This window comes from Gasterosteus aculeatus, chromosome 5 (genome assembly GCF_964276395.1).
Source record: "Gasterosteus aculeatus chromosome 5, fGasAcu3.hap1.1, whole genome shotgun sequence".
NCBI lineage: Eukaryota > Metazoa > Chordata > Actinopteri > Perciformes > Gasterosteidae > Gasterosteus > Gasterosteus aculeatus.
In genome coordinates, this window is record NC_135692.1 from 2,950,129 (window position 1) to 2,964,459 (window position 14,331).

Here is a 14,331-nt window from a genome sequence, read left to right on the forward strand (position 1 = left end):
TAATAATCAATAACTATACAACAGTATACTACTTATCCCACAAAGCTATGAGCCTATCTACATGGTAGAATTCCGTGTTAAATTATGAGGTGTACATTACTTAATTATGATGGATACATTGAATTTACAATATGAACAGAAAATGTTTTAGATGTTTATTTTCATTGGAAAATTCTTACCCTTTTCTGATAACAAATTTAATTTTCAGGCAGAAGTCAACACACAGCTCTTTATTGCCTTACAAAGTTGTATGGCTCATGTGCAAACATGATTTCTACTTACACATCCAGCACACAATAGGTTTGTCACCCTGATCTATTTTAGAACGACATTCAGTGTCCTTTTAGTTCTGTTTTTGTTCTGCCAACTCCTGAGGAAAAAAGAACAATCTGTCTCCTTATCTACTAGGTGTTCCAACAGCTCATTTCTAACAGTTTCTGCTTGCTCTTTGCTGCAGGCACAACAATGTTTTATCGCAAAGGCACTAACAGAATCCTTCTCAATCAGCCAGTGTGTACAACAGCATGTCAGTTTAATTTTAACAGTGATGAAAATAAAAGGAAACAGCGTCTACGGCTTAGGACAGTAATGGATTGATCACACAGGAGAGATGTGTCGTCGATGGTCAGTGCAGACTGAGAGCCCGAGCTCCCTCTGACGGAGTTGTAACGTAGAAAGTTGGGGTTCCTCTGTATCGCTCCTGTTTAGGAAGAAATAACAAACAAACAAACCCACACACATACACGCACACAATGAGTACTTCATAGATGGTGAACTTAAACCAATAATACATATGAGAAAAATCCCGAAATCTGGCGCTAAGCATTACTGGCTGCAGAGCCATGTTGTACTCGTGTTCATCTCCCTACAGCCCAAGGAAGGACATTCAAAGAGGGAGCAAGAAAAAAGAACCACTGGGTTTGTTTATTCCAACGAGACCCTCTTCTTCTTAAGCCGAGATGCATCTTTTCCTCTGCCACAATTACACAGTTCATAACTTATCAAGAGTTTAATTTACAAGGAATAAAAGGGAATAATGTAATTGTAATGAGGAGCATTGGTGCAAATGTATTTATTTCTGTTGGAAAGAACTATTCATTATCAATTAAGTCTAACGAAATGTCACCTTCCCATTCAGGTCAACAATGTAAAAAAAAGTGAAATTATCTCAGTAAAATCCTAATTACACAAAACACAAAATGTAACTGATTTACAGAGGGAGCGCAACTTCATTACGGAAACCCGTACACAGGCACAGAGACACACACAGATCAGTAAAACATTTTAAAATAAAATAATAAATACAATTGCAAACAAGTTGTAAAGAAAGGGAATACGCTGCGTTTCCTCCACACACTCACAGCGGCTCAGACGAGAGAGAGAGAGACACTGATAAAAAATAAATAAGGTCGCAATGTGCTAATAGGATGAACAAGAAACGCGACCAACGGCACAAAACAAGGTAAATGTAGGAATATAGAATGGGGCATACATGTCTGTTGACCAAGAGAGACCCCAGTGGTTTAATATTATTGCTATTTTATTCTTAGTCAAAATTTTAATACTGACGAGGAAAAGTAAAGTAATTTATAGTTATTTTCGAAAGAAAAACTAATATATTATTTAGTTTATATACCGTAATGCAATTCGTTCAAAACAAAGCTACAATATGTGATGTGGGGGTGGTCGGGAAGCCTACAATTTACGTAAAACATCAAGGTTTGGGAACCACTGCGTTCAGGTAACAAGGCCACTTATTTAGGTTCAGGTAACGAGGCTACTTATTTAGGTTCAGGTAACGAGGCTACCTCTTTAGGTTCAGGTAACGAGGCTACCTCTTTAGGTTCAGGTAACGAGGCTACCTCTTTAGGTTTAGGTAACGAGGCTACTTCTTTAGGTTTAGGTAACGAGGCTAGTTATTTAGGTTCAGCTAACGAGGCTAGTTATTTAGGTTCAGCTAACGAGGCTAGTTATTTAGGTTCAGCTAACGAGGCTAGTTATTTAGGTTCAGGTAACGAGGATAGTTATTTAGGTTCAGGTAACAAGGCCACGAATTTAGTTTCAGGTAACGAGGCCACTTATTTAGGTTCAGGTAACGAGGCTAGCTATTTAGGTTCAGCTAACAAGGCTAGCTATTTAGGTTCAGCTAACAAGGCTAGCTATTTAGGTTCAACTAACGAGGCTACTTCTTTAGGTTCAGGTAACGAGGCTACTTCTTTAGGTTCAGGTAACGAGGCTAATTATTTAGGTTCAGCTAACGAGGCTAGTTATTTAGGTTCAGCTAACGAGGCTAGTTATTTAGGTTCAGGTAACGAGGATAGTTATTTAGGTTCAGGTAACAAGGCCACGTATTTAGATTCAGGTAACGAGGCTACTTCTTTAGGTTTAGGTAACGAGGCTAGTTATTTAGGTTCAGCTAACAAGGCTAGTTATTTAGGTTCAGCTAACGAGGCTAGTTATTTAGGTTCAGGTAACGAGGCTAGTTATTTAGGTTCAGGTAACGAGGATAGTTATTTAGGTTCAGCTAACAAGGCTAGTTATTTAGGTTCAGCTAACGAGGCTAGTAATTTAGTTTCAGGTAACGAGGCCACTTATTTAGGTTCAGGTAACGAGGCTAGCTATTTAGGTTCAGCTAACAAGGCTAGCTATTTAGGTTCAGCTAACAAGGCTAGCTATTTAGGTTCAACTAACGAGGCTACTTCTTTAGGTTCAGGTAACAAGGCTACTTCTTTAGGTTCAGGTAACGAGGCTAATTATTTAGGTTCAGCTAACGAGGCTAGTTATTTAGGTTCAGCTAACGAGGCTAGTTATTTAGGTTCAGGTAACGAGGATAGTTATTTAGGTTCAGGTAACAAGGCCACGTATTTAGATTCAGGTAACGAGGCTACTTATTTAGGTTTAGGTAACGAGGCTAGTAATTTAGGTTCAGCTAACGACGCTACTTCTTTAGGTTCAGGTAACGAGGCTAGCTATTTAGGTTCAGCTAACGGGGCTACTTTTTTAGGTTCAGCTAATGACGCTACTTCTTTAGGTTCAGCTAACGAGGCTAGTTATTTAGGTTCAGCTAACAAGGCTAGTTATTTAGGTTCAGCTAACAAGGCTACTTATTCAGGTTCACCTAACGAGTCTACTTCTTTAGGTTCAGGTAACGAGGCTACTTCTTTAGGTACAGGTAACGAGGCTAGTTATTTAGGTTCAGCTAACGAGGCTAGTTATTTAGGTTCAGCTAACGAGGCTACTTATTCAGGTTCAGCTAACGAGTCTACTTCTTTAAGTTCACCTAACGAGTCTACTTCTTTAGGTTCAGTTAACGAGGCTACTTCTTTAGGTTCAGGTAACGAGGCTAGTTATTTAGGTTCAGGTAACGAGGATAGTTATTTAGGTTCAGCTAACGACGCTAGTTCTTTAGATTCAGGCAACAAAAATACTTCTTTAGCTTGGGGAAACCGAAGATTTTGTTTTGAGTTAAAAAATGTAGTTAATAAAAGTTGTTTTACACAACACAACATGGACTTTTGGTTTTACAGGGGACACAAACACTGGTCTTTTGGGTGAAAGTCCTGTGTTTGTCAGACAGCCCTCATATCTCTCTATTGACAGCAGCTACAGTATGGAAGTCTTTCTCTAAGCTTAGCATAACGATTGGAGACAGCCAGCCTGGCTTAAACATTTTTGGGCTTTCGGCTAATCACCAGAACTGAATTGTCTGCTGGTTACCCGGCAACCTCACGGAACCCCAGGAATCCAGGAAGTCATTGTGTTCGGAAAGAAAGAGTTTGGGTTTGTGACATGCCGTGAAATACACACAAAACGCCTGTTAGGCATCAAGAAAACCCCACATAAGAGGTAAATAAAACAAGTAATACAAGAGTGATGTTGACCCTCCCTTCAAACTCACCTATAGAGTGCTTGGGGAATGGAAAATAGGGAACAGAATTCTACATAAATCATAAGTTAATAAATGAAGATGAAAGGGCTGGATGGATTTACAGGACTGCATGGGAAGCAGAAGGGAGTCCTGGCCTGGAGCAGCCTGTGGAATCCGGAAAAAACGTCTCATCCCTTGGCGGAATTATTTCCAACTCACTGCTGTACTGTCACTGCATCACAGCTCTATACATAACAGGCCCGTCAACAGATAATCAATAGACATCTCTGTTTGACCCAAAAGAATCACTTCAACGGATAGATAAAGCCAGCAATGTTTTGGAAAAGTCCTAGACGCGGCAGGCTTTTTGTAGTGGCCAAACGGTGGCGTGACAACCTCAGAGTGTGCTTCCCAGATCAGCAAATAATCATTTTTTTAAACGTATACTTCTTTAGGCACAATAATTCCCCAACAGCCCCAATTCAAATTAGTAGGTCCTAAAACTTACAAAATGCACCAAAAGCCTGATTTATATCCTTTAGAACAGAGGTCTTCAACAGGGGGTCCGCGAAGGTACTGCAGGGGGGTCGTGAAATTTTTGGTTGATAAGACACATTAACATGAATCCAACATATTGAAGCGAACGGATAAATTGATGGAGAAGACGTTATCCGTCAGTGCGCAACACACACATTCAGCTTCCCTCAGCAGCTCTCAAGCTGGGCACCGGTTCACTCACAGCTCCGTTCATGCGAATACGAGAGAGCATCAGATCGCGTTTATGCTCACGTCTAAAGAGCGTGAAGCTCAAAAATAAAAGATGGCGGACCAAACTCCGTAGAATAGGGGGTCCCTGCTCCACCTCGCCATCAGTTTGGGGGACCTTGGCTTGAAAAACGTTGAAGACCTCTGCTTTAGAATAACAAACTGCCATTCATGGGAGAGAGCGCAGCCCGAACAGCCGGGACGAGGAGTTAAGGAAACGCTAGCGCTCCCAAAGATGCAGTAGATCCAGGTTATTTTATACGCAGCGTCTGGATGCAGCGTCTCCAACGCTCAGCACTTGACAAGCCGGAGTGAGGTGCAGTTAAGTATTTCTGCTGGGTCCGGGGTCACCAGATCAACCTTGAAGCCTTCAGCCAAAGACACCTTCAGCAACTCCTCCACAAAGCCCTGCATGTCCGCGATATCGCTTGGGTTGCGGTGCGTGTCTATGATGTCGTCTGACTGCGGGGGCTCCGGATAGGACACGGCTAGCCCCCGGTAGCCCTGCTTGTCGTACTGGTCCCGCGGCAGTTCGTCGGGCCTTGGCACCCACTCTAGTTTCAGCCTATTATTCGTTGGGTTGCAGGGACAGGGGCTTGCAAGGCCTTGGGGCGTTCTGTAGAAAAAGCGCTCACAGAGGAGGGCCATGAAGGCCCCCCAGGTACAGAAGAGGTCCACCGAGAAGGCTCGCACAGAGCATGTGCGGAGTTCATAGTTTTCCGGCCCATGGCGTAAGTTAAAGTGGAGGACGCGGACCTGGAATGAGAGGGCAGACTATGCTGACTACACATTCTCCAGAGTGCACACAAACAAAAGAACCGGTCCGTCCATGAATTTGAATGTGAAAACTTCTTCAACTGGCATACTGTGTATGGTAACAACAAACAGACCCTGGAAAAGGTTAGTCAAGGCCAGTCATTTTTAAAGTTTTACAATTCCCACTGAAAGACAAATTCTCACAGTATTTTGTTTTACCCAGTCTAAATTTAGAGCTTGATAACCATTGAGTGTGTACGCCTAATATTATGCATATATATATATAAAGTGGCATATAAATAATATAGCTTAGCACAAAGACTGAAACCAGTTAGCCAGTTGGCTAAGCTGGAGCTTAGGCTCTTTCCTACAGTCACTTAGATACTAGTTACTATGACACTTTAAAAATGAACCTTCTTTTCCCAGACTAGCAGTATCACCCACCAGATAATAATCTTTGTGCAAACTAAATTAAATGGCGGTGGTAGTTAGCATACTGATAATACCAAAAGATGTTCCTTCAGAGTGCTTTCCTACTCTCAAGACTAGGGTTGCCACCTTCGTATACAGAAAAATAGGGGATGCTACGGCCGACCGGGGGGACTCTGCGATCCCCCGGTGATTCCTCCCACTTTCGTCGGTACTTGCCACGCTTTCTCTTTAGAGCTGAAGCGGGGTATCAGGAGCTGCCTCCATCATTCTTTCCAATAGACACTCCGCCATGAGACCCGCCTTCCTCTGACTCCGATTGGTTGGTTTCAGGTTCACGGCCAATCAAACCAACGATGGCAGCGAGTATTAACCAATCACGCGCAAAATGGGACGAGTTCACAGAATTGGGGTGGGATTATTTGCATGGGATGCTGAATGTACGACAACTCGGAAAATACGGGACAAACCCCGATTCTGTATTTTAAGGGACGGGTGGCGACCCTATTCAAGACCAAACCCTAATCTGTATCTTAAAAACAAGTTTAGGAGTCGGTACGACCTGTTCCATCCATGAGTGTCTACTAAACTTTGAGATATCCACTGCTCGGACAATTGAAATATAAAAACCCAAGTTATTTGAGAAAAACAGCAGCCAAATAATTTGCTTTCAATGGGTGAGTAAAGTCAGTCAGCACTGTTGGTCTGCAGGCAGTATTAAAACAGCTATGGTGCTGCTAACGTAGAAGCTAGGTAGCTTTGGCCATGCTTGCCTTGCAATTGGCTCAGGTTAGGTTGTGTGGGCGGGACCGCGATACGGCAGTTTACTACGGCTCAGATTCTGGCTCCAAACGACGTTGGAATCTTAAGATCGCGGCTAGCGTATCTGAGATAGATTAGCATCACTTTTGTACAGCGGGAGGAAGTAGAGACACGTCGTCTTGCCGCCATCCAATTCAAACAGTTCACAGCTCTAACTACTCACTTTCTTGGAAATACCTTTCATGGATCCAACACCCAGAGCAATGGATTTATTTAGTCATATTGCCTCATCCTGTGAGAATTGTAAAAAAACAGCACACACCATTATGTACATGGTCTGCTAATTTATACTTTTTCTGCTCATTTCTACTGAAATTAAAATGATGGGCCTCACGCAACAACATTTCCTTTCACCTTGCACTAAATTGTTTTTATGTGAGGTTTGCGCGTGACAAGTCGATTTCACCAAACTCTCTAAAATGGCCAAATCTATACTCTGCCCTCTTTGAGGGAAAGATTCGTTCACAAAGATAATCCATGCCTCATAATGCTCGACCTTTAAACCTACCTCGGAATAAACATTCACCACAATCATGGCTCCTAACGGCCCTCCACGAAGGCTGAGAGGTACGGACGCCTCGTAGCGGCCAATCTCCTCCAGCAGGGGACGTATCTGGAAGAAATCTGCCTCCCTCCGCAGCAGTGACAGCTCGGAAAATCCGTCCGGCAGGTCCAGGGAGCTGGACCGCAGGTAGTTCAGAATGTACCGGAACACTTTACCATCTCGGTCAATGAAGACGTTCCCTCCGGGATCTCTCAGCACAGGCATTTGTCCGGTGAACATGGCGCCGAGCATGGAGTCGCGGCAGCGGGTCAGGGTGTCAAGGGTCGTGGTGTAGACTTCCCCACCAACGTTCAGCGACACCGGATCCTGGAGAGAGTTCCTGTAGTCGTGGTCGTCCGGCGGGTTGAGGTTGGGCATCTTGGAGTGTCTTCCGCCTTCTCTGAAGACGGATACCTCGGCTCTGGTCGGGAATGCCGAGGACCGAGGGGATGTTGATGTCTCAAGTGCTTCTTTTGTTTCCAAGAAAGAGTTGTTTCTTTTGACAGCTGGTCGCCAGGATACGGTCAAGTTAAAAAAGATGCAATGAAATCTGCCAAGTCCGCTTCCAAAGATTTATGAATCCCGAGCTCAATAAAAAAAAAATGCTGCCGTTCTTTTCATTCTAATTTTTGCCAAGCAAACATGTCATTCTTAGAAGTTCCTGTGATTTTCTGCAGTCAAATGTACATTTACATTTGTTGATGCCGAGTGATGCCAGCCAATAGCAGGCCCGAAGTCGGACCGTGTTAAAAGTAGAAAGGCAGCAGAGCCACGGTGACCAGACCAGCATGCTAATAACTGGACACTTGTGGCTCCACGAAGCTGGCTTTTATTCTCAGCCCATAGCCCCTGATCTCACACACACACACACACACACACACACACACACACACACACACACACACACACACACACACACACACACACACACACACACACACACACACACACACACACACACACACACACACACACAGGAGCTGTCTGAGCAAGACACGAGGGACTTGGGTAATTTGTGTGAAATGCGCCCCTTAAAGTGACAGACAGAACATGTGATTTTTATCCTCTGTGAACAAATGAACAATGTCCACTCTCCATTTCAAATGCCCTTCGGAATGCAAATATTTTTTAACTCAATTGTGAAAACTGAAACAATGTAATTTAAACTAACGTTGCAGGATGAAAGAAGTCAGCTGAATGTGCATAAGTCCATTACTGACTAATCTTCAAAAGTAAATGATATGAAAGAGAAAATAAACGGATAGCAGTACACAGAAAGCACAGCAGCCACCCGGGTGTGTAAATATGCATCTATAACAAACTTACAATTAGGAGTAGGCTGTATTTTGGGTAATAAGTGCGAAAAAATAGAATTTCCAAACATTTGAGATAGATGAGAGGACAAGATCTTCCACTTCCATGGATCATATGTGCTTTTACAGTCTGAACCAGTGTTCATTTCACTCAACCAAAATGTGGAAGTTTACTGTAAAACCCCAAACAAAGATCGGATGCAATTGCCTTCACAAGTCACGTAATTAGTAAATAGGGTCCACCGGTCTGCAATGTAATCTCTGTGTAGATGCCTCGGTGTGTGTTAGAAAGCACTAGTTTCAATTCAGTTAAAGTTACTATTAGACGCTGCCTCATTTGCATATCCACACTCTTTAAGCAAGTTATCAACTGGGGAAGTTTCATGGTTATTTGTTTTTCTCTGCAATTACATGTGCAACACTTCCCAGTTTCATTGCTCTCTATATTCTGATTTATTTATACGTGTTTTTGGTAACATGGCGATTTCTTTTTTTATGGCTGTTAAACAGGTTTAACAGGTGTGTTCCTTGTCTTCTTCAGTTAATCCTTGTTGGTGAGACTCGGTGCCCTGTGTATCCCAGTGTTCTCCAGCTAATAAAGTGTTTTTGTCAAGTATGAAGCAAGGTTAGGTAATAAAACAATATTTTAAAAAGACAATATTGCGAGCACCGTCGAATCCATCATCAAAGAATGGAAAGAACATGGCACAAGTGCAAACCTGGGCCATCCACCCAAACTGACAAGCCGGCCAAGGAGAAAATGAATCAGAAGCAACCAAGAGGCCCATGGGAACTCTTTAAGAGCAGCAAAGATGCACAGCTGAAGTGGGAGAATCTGACCACAGGACAACTCTAAGCCATGCCTTTATGGAAGAGTGGCAAGAAGTAAGCCGCTGTTAAAAGTAAATGATAAGAAATCCCATTTGCAGTTTGCCACATGGGTTATATGGGAGACACAGCAAACATGTGGAAGAAAGTACTCTGGTCAGTTGAGACGAAAATTGAACTTTTTGGGCTTAACGCAAAACAGTGTGTGGTGGAAACCCAACTCTGCCCATCAGCCTGACACACCATCCCAACAGGGAAACGTGGTGGTGGAAGCATCACGCTGTGGGAATGCTTCTCTTCAGCAGCTACAGGCAAACTAGTCAGAATTGAGGGCGAGATGGATGGAGCCAAATACACGGCAATCCTTGAAGAAAATATGATGCAGTCTGCAGAAGACTTGAGACTGTGGCGGTTCATCTTCCAGCAGGACAATGACCCTCAACATACAGTCTGAGCTTTAATCGAAGCGTGTTGAAGCTTTAAAATGGCCCAGTCAAAGCCCAAACCTCCATCCCATTGAGAATCGATCTAAAGATTTGAAAATTGCTTTTCAAAAATGGTCTCAAATCAAATCTGACTGAGCTTCAGCTTTTTTGCCAAGATGAATAGATGAACGCTTCCACATCTACATGACTACAGAATTGCAGTGAAAGTGGTTTCTACCAGTATTGACTCGGGGGGGTGAATACTTATGCATCAAACACAAACCTTTTCATTCACATTATTGTTTGTCACAATAAAAGGTATGTTGCACGTTGAGTCTATTTAAAGTATTTGAATTCCAGTTTGTAACAGTACAAAATGGGGAAAAGGGGGTGAATACTTGTGCAAAGCACTGTGTTTGTTAACATGATTTTCACAATGAAGTAAAACAAAAACCAAATCAAAGGTGTCCATTAAAACGGAGAACTATGAAGAAATGTCAACAAATAAGAACAAAAAAAAGAGCATTAACGGAAAATGATGAATCATTGTTTTGATCAAGTGGAAACCTTCGGTTCTTAAAAATGAAGCCAATGCTCAACTCTTTCATAGACGTCTATGAGAAAACGAGTCAATGTTTTACCTCAATGAACACTGTAAACATGAGTTTATGGTCTCTAGTTTCAAGTTTTCTTCAATACAGCATGATGTTCTTTCGTAATGAAGGTCCAGTTAGAGTTAAAAAAGCAATCAGGCTCCGTCTCTCGCCACCTTCAGTGTTAAGATGGTCAACACAAACGCAGCTTTTGCCTAATAGCTTATTTATGTGAATCTACCAGCTTTCCCTCTAAGGATTAAAAAGAAGAAAAAAATTAATATTTGCTGATGAACCTGACTCGGAACACAGTGTGTGAATGAGTGTGTGTTTTTACCTTTATGTGGACTATAGTCCTGTCGATGGCGTCCGCCTGCAGTAAAGTCACGGTGCATCCGCCGAATCCTCCACCAGTCATCCTGCTGCCAAACACCCCCTGCACCTCCATGGCCGCGGAAACCAGCTCATCCAGCTCCCTGCAGCTCACCTCGTACAGGTCTCTGAAACAAGGACACCCGGTGAGCGCCACTGCATCCTCAGCGATTGCAAGGTTCTACGGGCCGGATCCGAGCTTTTACCTGAGGGAGTTGTGGCTCTCCACCATGAGCTCGCCGAACTCTCTGTAGGCTCCTCTCTTCAAGGCTTCGGCAGCCCGGACGGTTCTTTCAATCTCCTCAATCACGTGGCGAGCTCTTCGATAGGTCACGTCACTTACTCTGCCCCTTGCCCCTGAAACGACAGCGACAGGTCTGGACTTCACACACTTCAAATGAGTTATAAACATATAAACATATACATGGTTGAATTTATACATTCACAATATGTCTTGTTTCCTCAGACTTCAATCCAGCAAAAAAACACTAAACGAGAGTCGGAGAAGATCTGGCACCATTTAAAAAAGGGAAATAAACTAAATAACCAACCGAACACAAAGAGTCGCTGCTGCCACCGGACAAATATACCATGAAATAGTAACTTTGGACGACGGTCATATTGCAAGACGGACGAGATCACAGCAAGTCCACAAAGCAATGAGTGACACCACGATGACTACTTCCACTTCTTAGTTACAGTCTGTTTGTGGGTGTGAACTTTGAACAAAGCCAAGCCTGCACTACATCACAAGCCGTAAGAAACACAAAGACAGGACCCAACAGAATGAGACGAATGCAAGGGAAGGAGGACAGGACAGGGATTAGTTCAGCGAGCCACAACAGAGCAGGATACGGGAGGACCAAAGAAGACAGATGTGTGCTTCACACCTTCCAGGTCCTTGATGGTGGCATCTCGGAGACTGTCCTTTTCCAGGGTTGAGGCAGCCTCCTCGCACTGCCTGCGTCGCGTGGGGTACTCGCTGCCGGTCAGAGAGTGCTTTACATTGGAGTTGGTGATGAGAATGACCAAGGATGGATCCGCCAGAGGGACCAGGGTGGACTCCAGCGACCTTGTTCCACCACAAACAAGCACATCATTGAACACGGTGAATGCATCAAACGTCCCTTTATCCTAGAAACCATTTTGCCCAAAACATGAGAATGTTGTCCAAAAAATCTACGTGTTGCCTTTGGCCGTTTACTCTACCTGCAGTCGATGAGCAGAGCATGGCCCTCCCGGCCGAAAACAGACACAAACTGATCCATGATGCCACAGGGCACCGCGGCGTGGGTGTGTTCTGCCTTCTGACAGGCCAGCGCTGTAGATACCTTGTCCCCGTCATCTGAGAGATGAAGAAAGACGGCGAGTAGAAGCCCAATGCAGGGGCGCTTTAAACTGTCCAGCAGGGGGCGACTCTTATCGTTGTGTAGACGTTTATGAGAAAATGACTCTACTCCTCTGTTAATTTATTCCCCCAGGAAACATGAGTGTATGTTCTCAATCTGTAGTTTCAGGTTTTCAGTTCATGGACGTTAACTGTAACATTCAGCGTTCAGGTGTACTTAGCTCCGCCCTCATAGCGGTCAAACAAACCAAGAGGATGACAGCAAATACACTGAGACTCAAGGCTTCAAACCACAGATCGGTCTACAGATTACAGGCTGAAGCAGAGCTTCAGAATCAATCAATATTGGTTGATGTCAAAACCAAATCATTGGCCTTTTATTGAAAAGTCACCAGACATCCTCCATCTCTCATATAAGGATAGATTCCTTCCCTTCTGCACCCACTGGGTATCAGAGACACGCATGTCAGATTGTTACCTGGCTTGAGTTGCTGCAGGAATGTGTAGAACGCCACCTCCAGAGAGGCGGAGCTGGACAGACCTCCTCCCAGGGGCACGCTGCTGGCTACCACCGCCCTGAACCCTGGCACGGGTGGAGCTGAGGCACAGCATGAGACGGGGACACAGAGCGCATGAAATAAATACGCTGCCCAACGAAAGCCGGTCAACTTGTGAGATGCGCAGAGGATCTGTTCTCATTCACCGCATGAGCCAAACACCAGAAAGTGAAACGTTTTAACAGCTGTGGATCTCTAATGGCTTGGCTTACCCCGGTAATGCTGGATAACACCCTTCACATAGTTGGCCCAGCTGGGTAACCCGGGAGGCAGCGGTGATCCGTCACTGGGCAGGCAGAAGTCCACCCTCCGAGGCTCGTCAGCATCCTCGCTTAAGGTTACCACGGTGACGTTCGGGCCGGAGGTTTGACCCCCAACCACCACAGTCACCAGCGGCAGCGCCTGGCGCACCGTGACAAGCACAACGCAGCAAAGTGATTACCGTTTCCCTTTTGTCACAGGGGAAATAACCTAACAATAAAAGCAGGAAGTATGACATTTCCTACTTTTTACTGAGACGTGGAATTATAATTCCACCTTCCACTTCCGAGGTTCTGCTTTTCTGTGACAACTACAGGCTAAAACCTGTTGATTTCAATTCAGTTAAAGTTACTACTAGACGCTGCCTCATTTGCATATCCACACTCCACTTTTCAGATAACATGTAATACAAAATGTAATTGTGTTTAAGCAAGTTATCAACTGGGGAAGTTTCATGGTTATTTGTTATTCTCTGCAATTACATGTGCAACACTTTCACCCAGTGAAACACCCAGTTTCATTGCTCTCTATATTCTGATTTATATATACATGTTATTGTATAAATGATGCATTTATGCATTATTTATACAATGCATGACAATGCATGGCGATTTCTTTTTTTATGCCTGTTGACCGTTTTTTCTGATTTATGGGGTGATACAGGGAGACATCCAAAGTTACCTCTGTAACAACCTTTAATTCCAATAATTCTTAAATGATAAAAATAAAAATCAATGTAAATATTTTGAACCTCACTTTATCCAATTTTCAGATGTCCCCAAATTCTCATTAATATATATTGAGGCATCATTCAGGAGAAAATTCTATAAATATATTTCATAATTCTTAATGTAAGCTGTAGGGCAGTAATGAATCAGTTCCGATGGTCATGTATGATTCGTTGTGCCGCTGTGAGTTACGTCATCTAACGGCAGAGTGACCGTCACGTCATCAATAGGCGCCAGCCGCCACTGCAGTACAACACTAAATAACGACATTTGGCGCGATCGACGGGGTCTCCCTCCCACCGGCATCACACAGGTAAGACTCGAGCTCCCGCAGCGGACGTTGTGAGGTTACCATGGGGAGCACGAATCCCCGGTTGTAGTCGGTGTGCTCCCCGATGAGGTTGACTCTTCCGGGGGCGCACGCCGCCGTCAGTGGAGCCTCTTCCCCAAAAACATGGCCAAACAAGCGCCGCGCGCCCGCCACGAGCTCGGCCGCGCTTGGGAAGGAACTGGCCATGGAGCGAAAGAGATGCAGTCCGGGAAACTTAACGTTAAATGCTAAAAAAAAAAGAAGAGCTGAGTACACTGCCGAGAGTTCTTATGACATGTCAGGTGCTGTCCACTTCCTAGTAGGTGTGGCCAGATGGTTTGTTGTGGGGCTCTGATTGGTGGAAAGAGGCAGCGGGAGACAATAATGCTGCAATTTCATTGGCTGTCAGTGA

General features: G+C 44.0%; 1 protein-coding gene and 1 long non-coding RNA gene across 3 annotated transcripts; one reads left to right on the top strand and one right to left on the bottom strand.

The window, feature by feature from the left end:
- Positions 1-141: 141 nt before the first annotated feature.
- Positions 142-14,277, bottom strand: galk1 (galactokinase 1). 2 transcript variants are annotated; one of them, XM_040176763.2, is made up of 8 exons: positions 13,962-14,277; positions 12,833-13,022; positions 12,542-12,661; positions 11,925-12,060; positions 11,606-11,787; positions 10,922-11,072; positions 10,681-10,843; positions 142-700 (listed from the first exon to the last, which is right to left on the bottom strand). In XM_040176763.2, the coding sequence occupies exons 1-8, from the start codon at positions 14,124-14,126 to the stop codon at positions 626-628; spliced, it is 1,182 nt and encodes a 393-aa protein (XP_040032697.2). In that variant the 5' UTR covers positions 14,127-14,277; the 3' UTR covers positions 142-625. The 2 variants fall into 2 exon arrangements, with proteins under 2 accessions (XP_040032697.2, XP_077959375.1); XM_078103249.1 differs by lacking the exon at positions 142-700 and adding an exon at positions 3,909-5,389 and having other exon boundaries at positions 13,962-14,259.
- On the top strand, positions 2,415-2,857 carry LOC144407994 (uncharacterized). Its single transcript, XR_013467735.1, has 2 exons — positions 2,415-2,518; positions 2,708-2,857. It is a non-coding gene; the product is annotated as an uncharacterized LOC144407994 (long non-coding RNA).
- Positions 14,278-14,331: the final 54 nt, after the last annotated feature.